Here is a 21287-nt window from a genome sequence, read left to right as displayed (position 1 = left end):
CCGCCTTACACAGAACCACCTTTCCTTCAGAAAGCAGCTTAAAACCTGGCTATTTGATAAGTAATGTACAACCCTCCCCCAAGCGCCTTGAGACCCTCTGGGTGAGTAGTGCGCTATACAAATTCCTGAACTTGAACTTGAACTTCCGTAACTGGCACAATTTACGCAACCTGAAGTCAATCTCCATCCTTTATGCTTACATTAACTCTACACCTAACTTTAATGAGTACCATTACCCTTACCCTAACTCTTATTCACACACACGGATTGGTGTCGTTACAACGCAGGCTATTACAACGCCTGCTGTTACAACGCGGTTTTTACATCGCATACCACTACAACGCATAGTGCTTTTAAGCGCTGGATAGTGATTTATTTAATTTACTATTCCAACTCCAGTCCCCGTGGATAGTAGGGAAGGTGTTGGATAGTAAATTAAATATATTCCCTATCCTAGAGCGCCCCCCAGCGCAATGCGTTGTAATGGTTTGCGTTGTAATGGTTGCGTTGTAATGGAAGTGCGTTGTAATAAATGCGTTGTAAGTGATGTTTCCCACACACACACACACCCAACCTCAAAGGTGGCAGGAAGGCCACAAAGAAAATGCCCTGCAAAACCAATGATCCAGTGAATATTGGCTTACCCAGCTGCCTAAATCAACCCTGGCCTCAGTGTCACCCAGCCCCCAAATACAATGATCCTCCCTGGCCTTGTCCTAGGCATAGGGGATATGTGTGGTTCTCTGCCCCTACAACGCAATCACACTGCCTTACCCATGTGTCAGAGTGGGTTGTTCACGTTGGCCTCATGAAGGCCCATCCTCAGACAGGAGAGGTAGTCCTGTCACACAACACACCAGTGCTGGTGCCGGTTGCCTCCTGGCCCGGGCAAGTCACCATTTCAGTAGGAGTTTAGAACACAGTAAGCTGTGTGCTATAGAATATGGGCTCAGCCGTATACCTTTCCTCAATGTAACTGTATTCTGTCGATACAGAGCCCAGCCTTTACCCAGGACTGTTGTTTGATATCGAGTACCACTCCCCCCTTGTGTCCAGGGCCTGGTCTTAGACCCGGTCTTGTATTGAACACCCACATTCCTAAATGTAAGTTGTCTTGGAGGGTGGCATTTCCGTTAGTGCTCTATTACCTCTGAAGTCATGAGTAAATCAAAGGAGAAAGTAAAGGTTGAATGACTTGTTTTTATGGTAAATTTAAGAGATTCTTGCATTTGGTATCATAAGCCCCTTCAAAATAAATTTTCTAAACAAATTTCTTCAACAAATGTTATATACACATGAGGAATGGAAGCTGCACTGGCCATTTATTTGATACAGTTTTGTTTTCGGAATTGTAGACAGCCCACGTCTTTAGACATATTTTAGCTTTTCTTTCTCGTAAACTTTTATCTAATTGTAAAATACATTTAATAAATGTGAACCGCCGCTGCTGAGGAAAGTTTGAAATATGAAACAGAAAGAGATGCATGGTTCTTACCAGCTCAATATCAGAAAGACAACCCTTGTACGCTTCAAGTACCTGCCGGCATGCGAAAGGATGAACCTTGGCACATGTTTGGAAACCAATTACTATGCCCTGCAAATAGGGAAAGACAACTCTCAGCCTCAGGGAGACAATAGACATTAACCAAACACAGACCTTTAGTACAAGAGATTTCAGCTGGTATTGGTGAATGATTGTCAACTAGTAAAGCAAATATATTCAGTGGCCTGAAAGCATGATTTAAGGATACCTTTATACAGCTATGCTGGAGGGCCTTTACCATGCTACCTAAAAAGCATCTTTGGACAATAAGATGAGAGTTTCGTCGCTATTTGTTTTCTGTCACTTTGTTCTCTCTGGTGTTTCACATAAAGGAACTGCAAGGACAGTTCAATACACAAGCCATCTTTACAACAAAGGAGTGCGGTTTCTTTATAAATGGTGCTTATCCTTTCTTCTTCATGTCTACTGTTGTCTATTTTGAAGGCCTTTCTGAGAGAGTCATTTCAAAGCCTTCACATAGCTTTATGTCTTTCACCACTTTATCAGCTACATTGATTAAACTTGATTTATCTTGTTCAAACACTGGCTTCTATCAAGAGAGATCACCTAAAGTGGCTCCTACCTATCCCTGATGAAATGCATTATTAGTCACCTGAAAAAAGGAGCTCTACATTCAGTTTCTGCTAACTTAGTCCTCATCTACTCTGTAGAGGGGTTTCACTCTACTATAATTTGGCTATGCACGGAGTACAAAATCACACTTTTGGGTGAGAGGAAGTACTGAGTGAGGAATGTTTCACCGGTCATCAATAATTTACCATCAAGCTCTATGAATGAAGTTACAAACCTACAAAATGTACATCCAGTTGCTCCACAGCCCCATATGACTACCTTCTCAACTTGTTTTTGTTGTGGGCGTACAGGGTGAAATACCCTAGGGAAATAAATCTATGATAATTGTAAGAAATGCACTTGATACTTACTGCATGGTAAGGCGTAGCGATGAACCTAGTAGATTCGAACATGCTTCGGAGGAAGGGTAAGATCAGTGCAGTATCATCACAGCTGGCCATGCACTTACCAAGGCACTGGAAAATAAAACCCTAATATGGGAGTGAATTAAAGACAGTCTGAGTTAAGAATAAACAGCATCTCCTGCTCACTCTATGAAAGTCTTACTTATATTGGAGTATTCATCTTTGATTCACTCTACGCACATATTTGTCTCACACTTTCACATAGCACTTAATAAGTTGAGTGAAATGTTAGTTATCTTATGTATAGTATAGTTATATTTTCTGGACATTGTAGAGATTTGTATATGGCCCTGAATATGACTCAAAACAAGGAAGTGAGGGGTAATGTGAGCCAATGAAGGTCCAGTACCTAGGCTCTGAAACTGCTAATGCAGAAACCAGTGGAAATACTGCTCCTTTCAGAAAGCAAAGTAGAAAGAAAGGCGGACAAAGAAAGGGGAATCCTAAGGATTTTTTCTTGGGGCCTTCACAAATCCATGAGCATGTAATGTCTCATCATCAAGGGTGTTCTTCATAGGGCTGGCAATGCAATGCCCTATGGGCCCCACGAAGGGTCGCTTTAACAGAGATCTTTTCATTTTTGCCATCTGATGAAAGTGCCAGTGTGAGGGCGTTTTGAATGTGTGAGGTTGAGTGAATGTGTATAGTGAAGTGAAGAGAGACTAAAAAGAGGTATTCATTCAACTGGAATTTAAACTGATGGTTTCCTTGGCAGGTTTAAAAAAACATAACTAGGTACGGGCGACTACAGGGAGGTAATGTATCCAAGTAGCCGAAATCTGTGAATGTGGTCAGGTCAACGTGTTTCTTGCCTGTTGGCCCAAAAAGTATCTGTACCACTTCTTCAGGACCTAAAAAAGAGAGAGCTAATCCTACCCCACATCTAAGATGTAATATAAAGTGTAGGTAATCCCCTAAAAGAAAATACCTTTGTTCAAAAAGTTTAAAATTGATCGTCCAACTTAGAAAAAAAATAAGAAAATGAAGAAAACACACAGTAAACAAATGTTTTGCATGTATGGACCAATGTGTCTCCAGGATCGCTTTTCCGGGACACTGTATGTGCATGCTATTGTTATGGCTGATCAGTCGCCACAATGTGAAGGAAGTAAAAAACACACTAGTACATGCAATATAACAGAACAGGCAAGTGGACATACATGTAACAGACAATAAAAAAACCAATCTGTGTTGATGTTACACAGTGTATCACAAGTTGTCCTCAGGAGTGAGTGAAGGGTCTCACCCTTTGGATCAGTGACCCATAGGTCAAAAGCAGAGTGTAGCACTCAGCTGCTAACTGTGGAAAGAACAATGATAGTCAACATAAAGAAGAACAACAATCAAGACGTGATGCGGGCCAGGCCGACCTCAGGCCTATCGCGGCCCTCACTCCACTCCGGTGGCCCTCTCCTGGCACCGGGGGCCGCCGCGACGATAACCACCACAGTGGCGGGGTCCCTCAAACGCCGGGCTGCGGCGGTGAGATCGGCGGCAACAAGGCGCAATCTTCAAGCAGCGCCACAGTCTCCTCGGCGGCAGTAAGGGGTAGGCTCCCTTTTAATTAATTATTTATATGGCGCTATTCTCCTCAGCAAACGGCGCTAGTCACAGCACACCGCTCCTCCCCCTAGGCCCATACAGCTCTCAGCTCCTTTCTCAGCCCACGCAGCGGGGGTAGGAATTCAGCACTTCTCCAGCGCTTCCAAATAATAGCGCTTCACAGGCTGCAACAGTCTTTGGACTCACAGCGCTTCGGGGCAATGCAGCAGTCTACGCCAGTCAGCAGCCCACAGCACTTCACAGTAGGCTCCTCGCAGCCCAGCGCTCCCAAAGGGCCACACAATCCTCCAAGGCCTTGGGGCACAAACCTCCCTCTGCAGCGCTTGATAGGCAGTACCTCACAAGGGGCAACAGTTCCCCAGGCAGCCCAGGGGCACACTCCTCACCTCCTGGGGCTTCTGTCGTGCTGCGCTGGCGCAGTTCCAGGTCCAAACAGCGTCAGTGACCTGGGTAGGGGCCCTCCTTTGTCAGGGGCCCGGGGGACAGCAGAGGGGGGGGGTTTAGGGGTGCAGGGCCCAACTCACAGGCCCATGTCGCGGTACCACCTCACAGCAGGTCCCCTCACGTTCCTGTCCCAGCTCTGTGTGACTCTCTGGTGGCACATCCCCCTTACTTATACCCTCCTCCCAGGCAGTGCCAGAACCTTCTAGAATGTTGGCAAAGCTGGCCTAAACTTGCTCAAGGGGAGGGGTTGAGCACCCTGGGTGCCAGGCTTTCCCTCCAAAAGCTAGGGGTGGCTGGGTAACAATATCTAGACCGCTGACCTATGGCAGTCCAGTGGCAAAACCCATGGCCATGGCATCCATTTTAAACACAGAACATTTCAGTCAGGTGCATTTTTAAAATGGGGGAAAATTTACAAGTGCTCACACCATTACATAACATTACATTTTAACACAGGGCAACTCCTACCACACATGGCCTATACAGGTTTATTACCATGGGGGAGACATCCTAGACAAGGGGGTCAAAAGCGAAACATTTCAGGGGAAAAGGCCAAGTCCAACACGGGGTGATCAATATGACTTGGGCCCGGTCTTGGCGAATCTTTCTCAGAACCCGAGGAATCAAGGGTATGGGAGGAAACGCGTAAAGGAGTTGAGAGCCCCAACTCAAATGAAACGCATCCCCCAAAGCTCTGTGCATCGGATACTGGAGACTGCAGAATGACGGGCAGTGAGAATTCTCGTGTGTGGCAAACAGGTCCACCTGAAGAGTTCCCCACATCCGAAAGACGTGACAAACTACCTCTGGATGAAGCCTCCACTCGTGGTCGGCCGAGAACTGCCGACTGACACTGTCTGCACGCACGTTCAGAACTCCGGCCAGATAATTTGCCATCAGACAAATCTGATGGTCCTGAACCCAGGACCGGAGACGCAGAGCCTCTCTGCAGAGACACAGCGACCCGACTCCTCCCTATTTGTTGACATACCACATCGCGGTGTTGTTGTCCGTCAGGACTTTAACAGACCACCCGTGAAGGGAAGGGAGAAAGGCCTTGAGTGCTAGACGTATCGCCCGCAACTCTAGAAGGTTGATGTGAAGCAACCTTTCCTCTGGAGACCAAAGACCCTTGATCTCCAGATCCCCCAGATGAGCACCCCACCCTAGAGTGGATGCATCCGTTATCACCGTGGCAACCGATGGAGGTAGATGGAAAGGCTTTCCTTGAGACAGATTGCCTTCCACGCTCCACCAAGATATATCCGCTGCAGCTTCTCTGGAGATCCTCACAGACTTCCTGAGATCTCCGTTGTGTTGATACCACTGCCAGTGGAGACACAACTGGAGTGCCCTCATGTGCCAGCGTGCATGGTTGACCAACAGAATGCAGGAAGGCATCAGACCGAGCAGGCGAAGGACCTTCAGGACTGGAACGACCGCTCCATTGTGAAAAAAAGGAATCATTCCCTGAATGTCGAGAATCCTTTGAGGTGGAGGGAATGCTCGACATACAGTTATGTCCAGTACCGCACATATGAACAGGTTGCGCTGGGAGGGCACCAGGTGAGATTTGGGTACATTTATTGAAAAACCCAACCTGTACAACAACTGAGTTGTGACTTGCAGATGATGGAACACTGTCTCTGGAGATTCTGATTTGATCAACCAATCGTCCAGATACGGGAATACAGGTATCCCCGACCTTCTGAGATGTGCTGCCACCACAGCCATGACCTTGGTGAAAACTTGAGGTGCAGTAGTAAGACCAAACAGAAGGACCGCAAACTGGTAATGTTGCGATCCCACTGTGAAATGGAGATACTTTCTGTGCGACTTCAGGATAGGAATATGGAAATAAGCATCCTGCAAGTCGATCAACACCATTCAGTCCTCTTCCAGCAGCGCCTGAAGAACCTGAGTAAGGGTGAGCATCTTGAACTTCTCCTGTTTCAGGTAAAGGTTCGAGATCCTAAGATCCAAGATTGGACGAAGTCTGCCACCCTTCTTGGGAATCAGGAAATACCGGGAGTAGCATCCCTGACCCCTTTCCTGCTCCGGAACCACCTCTATCGTACCCTTTCGTAACAGTGACAGGACTTCCTCCTGCAGGAGAAGTAGGTGGTCCTCTGAGCAAAATCCTTGGCAAGGAGGGTAATCTGGAGGAAATTCCCGAAAGGGAAGAGCATACCCATTCTCTACAAGATTGAGAACCCAAAGATCTGATGTAACTGATTCCCAATCCCGTAGAAAATGGGTAAGTCACCCCCTACAGGACCCGCATGATCCGGAATGGCGGATCTAGGGCTGCTTTGCTGATGGTGAAGGGTTGGGCAGAGGAGGAGGGGGCTTGACGTCCTCGAGGACGAGATCTTTGTTTGCCCCTGTAGGATTTATATAGTGGATTTTGCTGTTGCTGCTGCTGTTGAGTTTGACGGTAGGGATGAAAGGACGAACGTCGAAAACCTCTATACCTCTTAGTCGCAGAGCCTCTGGACTGCAGCCCCAAAGATCTGGCAGTAGCTCTACTGTCCTTAAATCTTTCCAAAGCTGCATCAGATTTTTTGCCAAATAGTCCAGCACCATCAAATGGCAAATCCAACAAGGCTGCCTGAACGTCCGCAGAAAAGTCAGATGACTTTAGCCAGGCAGCCCTTCTAGAGGCAACAGAAGTTCCCATAATGCGAGCAACTGAATCAGCAGTGTCAAGACCACTTTGAATCCCTTGACGTGCAGAAGCCTGTGTATCGGCCAACACCTCATTGAAATCCTTCCTGCTGTCCTCAGGAATTTTAGGAGCCAACTGCCGTACAGAGTCCATCAGGGCATGTATATATCTCCCTAAGAGACATGTGACATTGATCGATTTTAGGGCCATACTTGCCGAAGAGAAAATCTTCTTCGCAGTCTGATCCTGTTTCTTGGACTCCTTATCCCCAGGCAGTTAAGGGAAAGCACCAACAGTCTTCTTCGAACAGGCTGCCTGTATAACCAGACTTTAAGGCAAAGGATGCGAGGATAGAAACTCAGGATCACCAGGTGCTACCCTATACCTCCTTGCAACACCCTTAGCCAGTGCAGGAGCTGTAAGAGGCCTGTTCCAAACCTCCAATATAGGCTCAGTCGAAGCCTCATTAAAAGGAAGCAATGGTTCCACAACTGAAGATGGGGAATGGAGGACCAAAGTCAAAAGATTAGACTTGTATTCTGCTGTAGGCAAAGTCAAATTTAAAAGATCCGCAGCTTTTTTGATGACCACATGGTATGGTGCAACGTCCTTTGCAGGGGCATCAGATACAGAAGACAGCTCCCATTCAGGGAAAAGCTCCAAACCACTAGCATCCCTCAAATCATCAAAATAGTCCTCCTGAAGCTCACCTTCTTCCACCTCAGCCTCTCTAAATCGTTGCTCCTCTATAAGGCGCTGAGCTTCTCGCCTCGATCTCTCCTTCAAGAGTCGCGCCGTCGGATCCGTGACCGACTCAGACGGAGCCGGTGCTGGCGTTGAGATCGGATCCGGAAGCCCAGGTCGCTGCTCACGAGGTTGAGCCGGAGCCGGCGACGATGGAATCGGCGTCGACGACCTCGGAGGCGCCGAGAAATGCCAAGGCGGAGCCGGCACCGGCATAAATGGCATAAAAGGAGCTGGAGCATAGGAGTGGGGAACTACTAAATTACATGCCAATTGGCCCATGGGACCCCGAAGGTGCACCAGAGGGGTACAAAGCTCTCGTGTAGACTCCATACATTGTGTTTAAAAACGAAGTAGGGTCTTGACCTGGAGCTGGGAAGGGCGGGTAAGGACCCACAGGATGCTCTATCGGAGGTTCCAGATTCGCCTCCTCTTCCACAGGCGGATGGACTGGAGTCATCCAGCCCTCAGGTAATGGAGCCTCTTCTTCCTCTCGAGCCGGGGACGGCGCGGAGAGAGATCCGATACCGGAGCCGGAGAACGCACTGGCGATTCCAAGGGCGAAGCCTCACCTTCTGGAACACCAGGTGAAGGAGACACCTCATCTTTTCTATGCCTCCTCTTAGGCGACTTCGGTTGCGACTCCGAGTCCTTACCAGAGTGATGTCGAGATCCATGCCTTCGCTTCTTATGCCTCTTCTTCGTTGACCTCGAAGCATGACAAGATGACGACCTCGAAGGCGACGCCGTGCGGGACCTCGACCTCGACTTCGACCTCGCCCTACTCGAACGCTATCTCAAAGTCTTCTTCTCCTTTCTACCTTTCAACTTCACCACCAGAAGTTTTGCTTCCCTCTCTCGAAGAGCCTTCGGGTTCATCTTCTTACACGAAGAACAGCCTTTGACATTGTGGTCCGAACTCAGGCACCAGATACAATCCTCGCGTGGGTCCGTAATCGACATTATCTTGCCGCACTCCCCACATGGCTTGAACCCGGTCTTCTTAGACGACATCTTCAGCGAGAAACAAAGAAGCAAGAAGACACCAAACAGAGAAAAACAGTAACAAAGTTACTAACAGCTACAGAGGTTCCCCGAAACCGTTAGCGTCGACGACGTGGAAAAAAGGGAACTGATGTCATCACGCCGGCGTAGGCCTATTATGGAGTCGGTGGCGTCAGCGGAGCCGCACGCGATGTTGTGTGTTCCTGTAACGTCATCCACGCCGGCGAGCTACAAAGAATTTTCCGAACGTTGCTGACGCAGGGGGATATTCACAAGGTGAGGAATACACTGGCAGTTGTATCCATCAGAAGCCGCCTTACTAATACCATTGACAACTTTGGTCGGCCTGCATTTGACCGCTACACACTCCAAGATGTCCACCACGGAGGGACGATACTTTTGCTACACAAGCACATGAGGGGCTTGCTCCTATTGGCTCCAGCCTACCTCTTCTCTTTCCTCTTCTCCTCATTTGACATTTCCCAATAGTGCCCACCAAGCACCCTAATCCATTGGGAATAGACCACTTGGCCTCCTCGTGTTACTTATTACATGAGGTGGCCTAGATTTCCAACATGAACACAGATGCCAATATGCCTAGATTCCACCATGAGGGATCGCTAGGAGTTATGTGCACCTGATTAGCTCTCCATCACTGTATATGCAAGAGTATTTAGGTTTACTATACTTTTCTCTTACCATTACCCTTGATTAACAAAACATTCAACTGTCTTAGTTTACTACTTAGAGGCCACCTTACAAAAACCATGGATGACTTTGGGATGCCCAGCTTTTAACCACTGCACACTCTGGGATAGGCACCACTGAGACATGATATCTCTGTTACATCAGCACGTGAGAAGCTCACTCCTTTTGGCTCAAGCTCGCCCCTCCCCTCCTCTCCTCTCCTCATTGTCCACTAGGTCATCACTCCTTCCAGCTGCTGCCCACACCACACCTGAGGACAACCGCTCCAATTGCCCGTACCTTCAATGACAGGTCTTCTCCTCTGCTCAGTCTCGAGCCAGGCGAGCAGAGGAGGGTAGGTCTCCTGTGCTCTCCGTTCAGAAACCATGTGAGTATGGTTGCTTCTCTTGAAAACTTTTTCTTTTTCTTTTAGCACTAAGTCATTTGGGGCCCCTTGATTTACTGTTTCTTTTTACTGACCATCATAGTTTTTTCCACTGTCAGCAGCTGAGCACTACCCTCTGCTTTTGACCTATAGGGCATAATTAATTGATCCAAAGGGTAAGACCCGTCACTCACAATGGAGGACATCCAATAACTTATGATACGCTGAGTAACACAAACACCGATTGGTTTATTTTGTTTGTTCCATGTATGTTCACTTGCTTATTCTGTTATATTATATGTACTTGTGTGTTTTTCCCTTCTTTCACGTTGTGGTGACTGGTCAGCGCCAAAAATAGCATGCACATGTCTACCTTTAGAGACACTATGATACAGTGAGTTGGAAAATCGATTCTGGTGACACATTGAACCAAACATACAAACATTTGTTTAATGAGTGTTTTCTTTAATTTTTCATTTATTTTCTAGGTTAGATGATCAGTTCTAAACATTTTGAACCAGGTATTTTCTTCTAAAGGAATACCTTAGCAGCATATCATGTCTTAGGTGTGGGGTCGGACTATCCCCCATATTTTTGGTCCTGACGAATCATTGTGGAACCTTTTTAGGCCATCGAAACCTGACCACACTCACAGATTTAGTCTACTTGGGTACATCACACCCCTGTTTTAGCCCCAACCAAATTATATTTTTTTAATCCTACCAAGGGAACCATCACATTACAGTTCAGTTCGGTATCTCTTAGATAGTTTTAGTCTCCCTTTACTTCACTGTACACATGTACTCCACCCCTCACATTCAAAATGCCCTTACACAAGCACTTCTCATCAGACAGCAAAAAGAAAAAGATCTCCCTTAAAGTGACCTTTCATGGGGCCCGTAGGGCATTATAGCGCTAGACCTATGAGAAGCAAGCCCACTATGAAGTATTACATACTCAGTGATGTGTGAGGGCACCAAGAAATAATCCTTAAGATTCCCCCTTCTTTGCCCGCCTTCCTTTCTTCTTTGCTTTTTGATAAGAACAATATCTCCACTGCTTTTTGCATGAATATGGCCTCACATCCCCTGAATGGGGATTGGCTCTAACATGAAGACTACCTATTGGCTAAAGGAGATCTATTAGGGAAATGAGTATAGCCCTGAAATGTTGTGGCTTTTATTGATTCAAGTGGAGAGGATTATCTCAGGGAGTTCATCTCCATCTGCTTCTTAGTAGGTCAGTCCTTCCAGGGAGCGGGAGAACCATACCTGATTTTCCCAACAGGCTAAGCCCAATGCTGTGTACCCATATTATAAAAATTACCTTTACTAATGGAATACACAGTTCTACCCTTCTCCGACTTTGTGTTAAATTGACTTCCCCAATGGTTCAATACTGACCCTTGAGAACACTAACCTCCTCATTCACATGATGGGCAAAACTGTCAATCTGTTCGGTGAGTTCTTCCATAAAAGAGACATGCCATTCTCTGTATGGGGCTTGTTTTAGGATAGTCCCCAGGAACTGCAAGGAAAACAGTGAGAGACTTTAATGCAGTAATAGAAACGTAAATGCAGTATCCACGGCTGGCGTCTGCAGTGATTTTGAGAAGATACATTTGTAGCCCTGTGCAACAACAGTCAGATTTATGAGTAATGCAATGATCACTGTAGAGCCTGTAATTTACCTGGGTAAAACATGCAGATAAACTCTGATACATGTAGGACTAGGTGTCGTAAGCATGCAATTTCCAGTTTTATGAATGTCAACTTGGGCCAATAAGGTTTTTAATGCTTCTGGTAAATATTGCATATTAGTGAAATGTTATGCACCGAGTACAGCTGCTCCCCTCTGTGCCCAATCATAATCAACATCATAGTAACGATCATAATCCATAGAAATAATAGGGATATGGGGAGAATAGTGCAACCTCATAGCAGAACAGCACTATGATGGGGTGAATTTATTATCTGCATATATTCACGCTGAATGAGTGGCTATGGAAAACAGAGAGACAAGCGTCATGTGAGACATTCATTAGCAATTCATCCTTACCGAAACAAGCGTGCATTTCCACTTTGCCAAGTCAAAGGTTCTTTCCGTGGAAGCTGAAATAGTAGTTGGTAAAAAAGAAATATATGTAAGTAAAAGTGAATAGCAAGCAACATTTCAAAGGCAATGTGTTTACATACCAAGCACTAGCAGAAGTAGATTCACACAATTCAAAGTGTGCAAAATGTGTTTGTTGGCTCAGCCTGTCCTCGTAATTGAGTTCATGGTCATTAGTTGTTCATGTGCCCTTGATGTCACTCTTAGCTCCTTATATCTGGTTGTAATTTTAGGTTTATATATTCTGGTTTCCTTTCTTATATAACAGGAAGGTCACCACACCACTTGTTTGCAGAAAATCAGTTTATTACAGAGCTACTGCCAAATAAGCATTTCAGCTGTCAGATGAAGCCTTGATCACATAGGGGATCGCCGTTGTGGTTCACGAGTAAAAAAGTGCATATGTGCTCTAAAATTACATACACATAGAACAATACTCCTTTATTATATCAAAGACCAAAATATTTTGTAACACTTCTTAATTTGCTATAATACCCAGTGTACCCCAATATAGTCCTAGGTAGTCGCACAAGCTTTTACTGACATTTGTCCTACCTTGCTCTACATAACAGTTCTGGCCCTGACCTTCTACCTAGTTAGGTGCTGCATAAATGTTGTGTAGTTTTCTCAAAAAACTAGCCTAATTTATTATGCATGAGGATTCTTAGTATCACAGCAGGATTACAATCTTGTGCATAATAACTCTGTATAAGGGTCACCACTCTCGTCATCCTTGGCTGACATGCCCACAGTACCATGGCACGTCTAGGTAGAACCCTTGATGGTACCTTTCGGGTATATAAGTAGAACATCTTTGCTGGGCAAGCCGGAGGAGAAAAAGATTCTATGCTGACATGCTGACAAGAGACGCTGAAGTCCCTGCATGCAGACACTCCAGTTAGCAGTCGTCTGACATTACTTGTGGGTTGTCCACTCGAGACCAAGATGGGGTCCTTTTCTTTCTCACATCAGGTATTGGGGTTTGCTCTTTCCTGGGAGGTTCTTGGCTATACACCAACATACATGCTAGGTACACTTAGGTACATCTAGTTAGGGTTTGCATTATAGGAGTACGCACTATTAACTTCATGTATTTATATGTCTGCATATATTCACTATTTTAGCACCATGGTAGAATTCTACTTTTTATTTACTCTATTGGTGCTTGTAATCGTCTATATCTGTTTCTGTCTTGTGGTTGTTGCAGCACATGTATTTTATGCTAGAATGACTCTGGTTCAATAAATACTTATTGAAAAGGCCCCCACCATTTAGTCTGTGTATCTCTCTGAGATAAAGTGAGCACAAGTGACCAAGCAAAAAGTATTGTACTGTTTCCATGATCCCTGAGGGGTCAGAGTTCTCATGTTCGATAGTTGCCAGAAACTATTTTCTCCTTGGTATGGTTGTGGGGCTTATAGTGGCACTGTGAGCTAGCTGGTCTACATACTAACATATCCTTTGGGGGTGTCTGGAATCAGTCTGGACACCAATCCCTTAGTTTATGTTGTCTAAAACGTGGAGATCCTTTGTAGATTTGTAGGAACTACCCGACTAATTCACATAAGTGACATTATAATTTGCAATTAATTCTACCTTAAAAACACAATAAAACACTTCCGCATGATATCTGCTACACAGGCTGAACTATAAATCTTGTTTTTCAGAAAACAAGGGTGTCTAACCTTACAGAAATATGTATCAATCAATTTATTAACAACATAATATCACCAACTTTTCTAAATGTTCCTCCATGTGAACTTCTCACATAGTAGGATTCAATTATACAACATTTAAAACATTACTTTTAACTGCAACATATGGTTGTACCAGAGTTCTAACATTTTCTTTCATATTAATTGCTGTGAAATACCCTGTTCATCCTTAGTCATCACACAAACAATGTTATGCCCGAGTAGACTAATCTAACCTACCATGTACCCTGACTAATACCTACTTCTAATACAAACGCAGAGAGAGCGTTTGGTGTTTATAAATGTGTGTGCAAAATCTCTTCTGTATTGAGGCCACCAGGGGTCTTTGTTTCGAGTTTAGTCATTAGAAGAGTTGGTGCTACTGAGTTGTTACAATAACTCACAATTGAAATAAAAGAAAAGGTGCCAAAACAGGTAGTGCTCTAAAATAATGTTTACCTTGGATATACTGAAGAAATGTTTTCTATGTTTATGGAATTTTTTGGCACATATGTACTATAAAACACTGAATCAAGATGCCGCATTCTTATGTGATCAAGGCTGCGTCTGACAGATGAAGCGCTTCATGGCAGAAGCTTTGTATTAAACTGATTTTGTTCGGCAAACCAATGTGTCAACTGCCTTTCTGTTATATGCGGAAGTAACCCAGAACTTGCAAGAAGATACCTGACTCCGTTTCTGTTATTGCCTCATTCGGTTTGGAGTATGGCATCGGCCAGCAACAAAGAAAGACTGTGACTATTTCTTTTTTTGCTTACTTATACAAGCCTTCAGCCAGACCTCCTCATCTGCTGGTCTAACGTGTCCTATCATTCACATTCTCTTTTGTCCTCCGCAGCATACATCATGGGCCAATTCTGCCGTTGGCTAACTTTACTGTGAACAATGGCGTTCTGCTTTTTCACAAGAAGCACATCCACACACAAATTATTTTCATTTAGTTCCTGGGACAACAATAAGAATGTGACCTTTTGAGACCAAAACACTATTTTTTATCTTGGTATGTACCTGGCATCACCTCCCACAATACAAGTTTATAAAAACCGTGAAAAAAACATGAGTGGACAAGGTCTAAAAGCTACGAGCCAACACCAGACTTAATGGCTTTGTCATTGGTCAATGGTTGTTTGAAATGCCATTAACCCCTTAGGTGCTGCGCACGTTCGGTGGCCGACGGCACCACTACCTCCGTAGTGCTGCCGTCGGCCGTTGAACGTTCGAACCTCACCTGCGCAATGGAACGTCCAGCACTGGAGCTGGACGTTCCATAGCAGCTATGAGGCTAATACTTGTTTAAATTGTGTGCTCACTGGTTCATGCTTTGGGGTCTCACCTTCTAAATATGTTATCAGCGGCGGGATCTTCATTTTGAGGAGTTTTGCTAGAAATGGGTAATTTGCAGGAATCAGGCGCTTGAGAAAAGCCAAGACTGAAGTTCCCCTTTCGACATCCCAGCGAGGATATGAAGAAATTACCTGAAAACCCACAACAAAGAATTCAGAAATTTATTCTTTCATGAGTTCCTATTCTCTAGCCTTTAAAACTTCTGGAAATACTACCTTGTCCTCTACACAGTACTTAGTACCAACCACATTTTGGCTGTTTCTGTACAATGTAAGTAGCATGTCGTACTGATAACCAATTTACTGGAAATAAAACCATCAAATTCAAAAGGATAAAAGCTGAGTTGAATTTAAGATCTCTATTAGCAGGTTGCATAGAAATGGCAGCAAACAACTTGGGAAGAGGGATCTGGTGGAATATGATGGGTGTGGAATGTGATACTCACCAGCAATCTTATGAAGAGTCTGTGTATTGGAATTCCTTTAGCTGTTTAGGTACAAAAGAACAAAGACATGTCATACTCAATCCATAAATTACTGAGCAATACTTGCCAAAGGAAGACATATGGCTGGCACACACACTTAAGACACCCAGTAGTACCTGCAAAGAAGATGATGGGTGGCATTTCAATGAGCCTCTAGCGGTCATGAGGATGCTTTGAAATTCCTGCAAATACTGGCAAAGGCACCCATACCACTAAGGAGCGCCCAGGGGTGTACAGAACCTTGACAACCTATGCTGCAATTCTCTTCCTGCCTCCCTTAGCGGTTGCTGTCAAGAAATGAAAGCTGGAGGAGGAGCTACCTGAGCTGCCATGCACAGGTTCCTGCTGCGGCTTTCATTGAGGGATAGAAGACTCCAGTGGGATAAGAGAGGATGCGTCATGAGCCGTGGACGTGCTTTGCATCCTGAAGGACCATGGAAAAATGGGAGCCATTTTCTGACAGCGGATACCCCAGAAGAAAAGAGGACTCTAGAACATGTTCTTGCATATCTATTTTCTAATAAGGTTAACGACCTGGGGCAAACAAGAACGAGCACATATTTTCCCTGTTCGATTCTGTTCAGGACTCCTAACATGACTGACAAATAAATAGACTATGATACCATCTGCCCAGGTCACTTGCACTTTATCAACACATCCACTGGAAAGTTGAGCAGGGAGAGCTAATTGGATCCCTGGAATTATAGCAATTACAGGTATTCACCACCAGATGCGAATCTCCTTCGTAACCTTGGAGTCAGTCAAAATATTTATTTTCACTTACCATCATTGAGCATGCATCCCTGCTTACAAGTGAGGGCCAATAACTAGCATTTTAGTATGGAGCTGAAGTCCATAATTTTCAACCAGAAACATTGCAGAGACAAATATTATAACTAAAAGTAACTCCATGGAGAAATAAAATACATCCCTGTTGCGGTCGGCAAAAGTAACAACACATAAATAGGTACCATACCCAGCAGGGCATGATCAACATACTAGACAGAAGTAACATCATGGAGAGCAAGAATACTCCAAGGTTTGAAGAGGAGCATTAGAGCCCTGAGTAGCCTCATGGTGTGTGGAAACCTGGGACAGTTAGTACATTGCATTTAGGGGGTAGGAGCATTAACTAGACTAAGAGCTGAAACAAACAGGAAAGTCACTTTATGTCTGGCAAACTACAAAAAGTATACAGGGACTATTTACAAGCCCCTTGTGCCACCTGTGCATCACACCAGCAGTGCAACCTGCTGCTCCATATTTACAAGGACAGGTAAATACACCCTGCGTGGCTTTTAATGCCCTTGTAAATATGGCCCCTTTACACGCAACACTTTGTGTGGAACAGTTGTGCCATGGGTTTTGCTGTGAGATTTCCTGCACAACACCCAAGGCTTCTGTTGCATTTCCAGATTTACAAGAAATAGTACACCTGGAAATGTGTCAGAATGCTACACCTCCCCAGGGGGAGGTATAGGGAGGTGTAACAAGAACAAATATTTGTATTTCTCCTCGTTGTTTATCTCTTTCTACGTGTACTGCATACTGCAGCACATTTAGGAAGAGGAAATTACCTATTGTGATTGTTTTTGTGCGCAAAGGTATGCCTAACTGCATAAAAACAAAGATATGCCTTACTGCACAAAACCAATCATCCCTGTGACGCAGCCACCCTTGCACCATGGTACAAGGGTGCCTTCATAGGTGCATGGCAGCCAATTATGCACCAGCACTGGGAGAGCAAAGGGATCCATTATATCATTGTAGATATGAAGCATCCCGGTGGTTCGGAATTAACGCAGCGTGGCACAGCCAAATGGCTTGAGGCACAGCAATTAGTTAATTCCTTGTGAATAAGGCTCACAGCGAGCAGCAACATCAGCACAGCCACATATATCTCTAAAAGGATAGCAATAAATGTTATTTGAAATATTGACACCCACATTCTATAGTAACTTAACCATAACATCCTGAGCTAATGGACTGGTTCTTCAACTCATGCCTGATCATGACAAAGTAAGAGGGGATCTGGGGAGTGGAGGAGGCAGCATTAACCACCTTTAATGGTAGATCCCACTGTGTCAATGAGTAGGATGCTTAAGACTCACCACATTCATGAAAGTTGATGCTTGCTTTCTTATCTACAACAAGTAGCATCTGGCACAGTGCTGGCACAGATGAAGTATAGTCATCTTCCAGCATGTAGCTCAAAATCTCTTTCCAAAATCCCTGCAAGAAAGAGCAGCGAATGTGTTATTAGTATCATTAGCATTTAATAAGGCTGCATTCCCACAGATAAACAGTCATAGCCGGTGGGAGGGTTTCTGGTGGGTCTTCTGGAGATGGGGCTACATTTGTATTATCCCCTTCCTGATACCATTCCTTGCTGATGGGGTCCAAGACAGATTGCTGGTATTACACTGATGTAGCACCAACCCTGTAGAATGCTACAATCCGTGATTCTATATCCGAGCAATTATTTGCAGAGAATGAGTGAAACATTTATTCTCCAAAAACCCTGTGAGTGAGCCGCTTTGTAAATTATCTCATTATCTGCTGTTATCCTCATAACAATCACAAAACAGAACTATCTTTATAAATGTGCCAGAGTGTGTAAAGCTATGGCTGGGAATGAACGACCCTGTTGATATGAAATATTGGTGTTTGATGTATCATCTGGCAAGTAGCAAATAAGAGATGGAGATTGAGTAGCTATGTTTTGCTCTTTAGAATAATTTGGAGAACCTCCTGCCTCATTAAAAAAAATGAGGTAGGATTCGACAATCTTCTATGAATGCCGGAAATGCTGGGAATGAGGACTGCATGGGACAGCAGACCTCTATCCCTGCAGCAGAGGAAACAGACTTTACATTGCGTCTCAAATCACGGTGTGCCTTAACAACATGGTCCAAACCACTAATAATAATAATAATAATGGGATTTATAAAGCACATAGCTGCGTCAGCTGCGTGTCCCAGCACTAGGGTATCAGTTCTATTATACAGAGTAAGAATATGAATTCCCCTAATCTAAGTTAGCGTGAAAAAACATGTTTTTAAATTCTTGTGATATCGTATTTCAGATTTTTCTTGCCTAAGCCAAAGTGGTAGGGAGTTCCACATCTTGCTGCCAAGTAGTTGAAGGAATGGCCTCCAATGTGAGCACTTTTGATTCTGGGGATAGATGCAAGAGAGGCATCAGCTGATCTCAGATATCTTTTAGGAAGATAAGGTGTGATCAGAGGTGAAGATATTTAGGGCCTTTGTGATTGAGAATCTTGTGACAATAGCACATGGCTTTGAAATATACCCAATGCCTTACAGAAGCCAGAGCAGCATTGGTAGAGCTGGGGCTGATGGTGAGTGCCTAGGCAGATGAACTAGCAGCCAAGCTGCCATATTCTGCACCCACTCTCGTCTTCTTCATCATGTCTGTGACACTCCGAAATACAGAACAATGCAGTAATACAGTCTCAACATGAATAAAGTCTGGACCACTGTCTTTCTGGCAGCTTCTGGCAGGAAGACAAGATGTTTTTAAGGTATTTAAGATCCCAACACATTGCCCTGCAAGACTCGGAATTGCTGTACGTGCCCTAATGTGTCTTTTCAATGCATTCCTTTATCAAGCAAGCCAATACAACCACTTCCCTGAAGGAAAGCGTTGTTGAACTAATGTTGTACTTTAAGTCCAACTCTTTCCCTTCAGTTGCACAGACTGGAGTTGGAATAGTAAATACTATTCCAAAGTCCAGTGCTTTCCCGAAGGCAAATCATGGTATTTTTTATTTATTTTTATTTTGGAAGTTTTCTATAGCGCTGGCCAGACCCGAGGGTATCGGAGCGCTTTACAACAAGATGAGGAGGAGACAAAAATAAATGATAAGGCAAGGAAAGAGGGTGGAAAAGGAATGCATTTTAAACATGCATTCATGGTTCAGATCACTATGTGCATATTTCCCACATACAAACCTGCAGCAGAGAGAGCTTTACTAAAACATACTATTATGTGAGTTAGAGGATAATGAAGATAACCTGGGAATTGAGGAGTCTTTGGACATTCTGCATTTTATATTTTGTACACTTCTAGTTTATTGACCCACCTTATTTCACATCCTTCTCACTTACCTCGTCAGTATTTTTATGGCGTAGTGCAATTTTATTGAGGAGCTGAGAGATTTGGATGTGGATGGTCTCTTCTTCAACATCAGATTCAGGATCCATGTGACTAGTGCCCTGTGAAAATGTGGAAAAGCAAGAGAAGTAAAGCAACATATATTTTCACATCATTTTCACTGTGTTTTCTCTCCTCATGGAGGGTCAAGAGATTTGAGAGTGAAAACATCACAATTTTCAAATCAAGGTTGTAAGCACAGAGAGAACCTCTTGGCTTAAATTCAAATGTGAAATTAAAACCACTAGCCGCAAACATGTAAATAAAAATGTATAAATGAGGTTATGCACCCATGCTCCGCTCTACAGAGAATAAAAGTATATGGTCATTTGGCGGAGAAGTGTATAGCATTCATATACAGTCAAAATACCGGTGGACTCACTTATAATATGTAAGGTTCTGATGCACTGGGCACTACATCTGAGACATTGCACCTCTGGCACCACAAGGTAGTCTCTCTTGCTCACTACAAAGATTGTGATGCCCCATGAGCTCTCCCCTTGCTGCTTGACGGGGAAGTATGTGCTACATTATGGTACTTCTTACACTCAATAAGACAAAACCGGGAACTGCATTTTCGGGAGGCAGTGTTGATATGAAATACTGATTTGAAGTATGCTTGTGCTACTTTGTGTAGGATTTGGTAGTTTGCCCTGTTAGGCATTTCAACGATAAAGCGGGGTATGTAACAGAAAGGAGCCCACTAGATAATGTATTATCAGTGAAAAACACAGCTTATCAGTGCATTCGCTGAATGCCCATGTGCCTTGCCCAATCACCCAAGACATTTCCCAGTTAGCCCCGGCAAAGTCTAAGGGCCAGTTGTCTCACATAGGCTGGATTGTGTGGTAGGCCTATGTACTGCATGGGAGCACTGCTGTTGAGACGTGTATGGAGCGAGTCCCATTCTCTCAGTGTCTGAGCATCTTATTTCTTTGCACTCATGCCAGTCAACATGTGCATCTGGTTACCAAGATGGGATCTAGGTATTCAAGCACCATTGTTACAATGCGATGCAACATAAGGACAGGCATCTGAATTGTTCCTGGCATGCTGCCTCTGGCCTGTGGTAAAAAAAACTATGGACAGTGTCTGGCTCATCTATTAGTTGAGCTTAATGGGAACCCAAGAGTAAGACTGCAGACACTCTGGATTATGGTCAGGCCCCAAGGAGATGGATACCAGACGTCATCAGTGGTGCCCAATCCCCACACATATTACTGAGCATGGGCTTGAGTTGTGCATCTTGGTACAACTACTCTGTAACATGGATGCATTGGCCAAGCTTGAGGAAGTCCTACCTGGTTCAGTGATCAAGAAGGTCATGGCACCTCTGCTGTTATGGAGGAATTGGTGAGACCATAAACCACTGTGGCCTACTCCCCCAGAGACACTGACAAAGCCAAGAATACTGCAGTT

General features: G+C 44.5%; 1 protein-coding gene across 1 annotated transcript in view; it reads right to left on the bottom strand.

Moving 5' to 3' along the window:
* Positions 1–21287, bottom strand: part of LOC147673594 (maestro heat-like repeat-containing protein family member 1) — an 85203-nt gene that overhangs the window by 19177 nt on the left and 44739 nt on the right. The window contains exons 14-20 of the mRNA XM_086946377.1: positions 17804–17924; positions 15654–15694; positions 15198–15339; positions 12096–12148; positions 11457–11564; positions 2488–2607; positions 1496–1594 (exon numbers count right to left, since the gene is read on the bottom strand). Coding sequence (XP_086802503.1) covers positions 1496–1594; positions 2488–2607; positions 11457–11564; positions 12096–12148; positions 15198–15339; positions 15654–15694; positions 17804–17924 — 684 coding nt within the window. The remainder of the gene's footprint in view (positions 1–1495; positions 1595–2487; positions 2608–11456; positions 11565–12095; positions 12149–15197; positions 15340–15653; positions 15695–17803; positions 17925–21287) is intronic.

This window comes from Lissotriton vulgaris, chromosome 12 (genome assembly GCF_964263255.1).
Source record: "Lissotriton vulgaris chromosome 12, aLisVul1.2, whole genome shotgun sequence".
Classification (NCBI taxonomy): Eukaryota; Metazoa; Chordata; class Amphibia; order Caudata; family Salamandridae; genus Lissotriton; species Lissotriton vulgaris.
The sequence above is the reverse complement of the archived record's forward strand: the minus strand, read 5'-3'. Positions and strand labels throughout refer to the sequence as shown.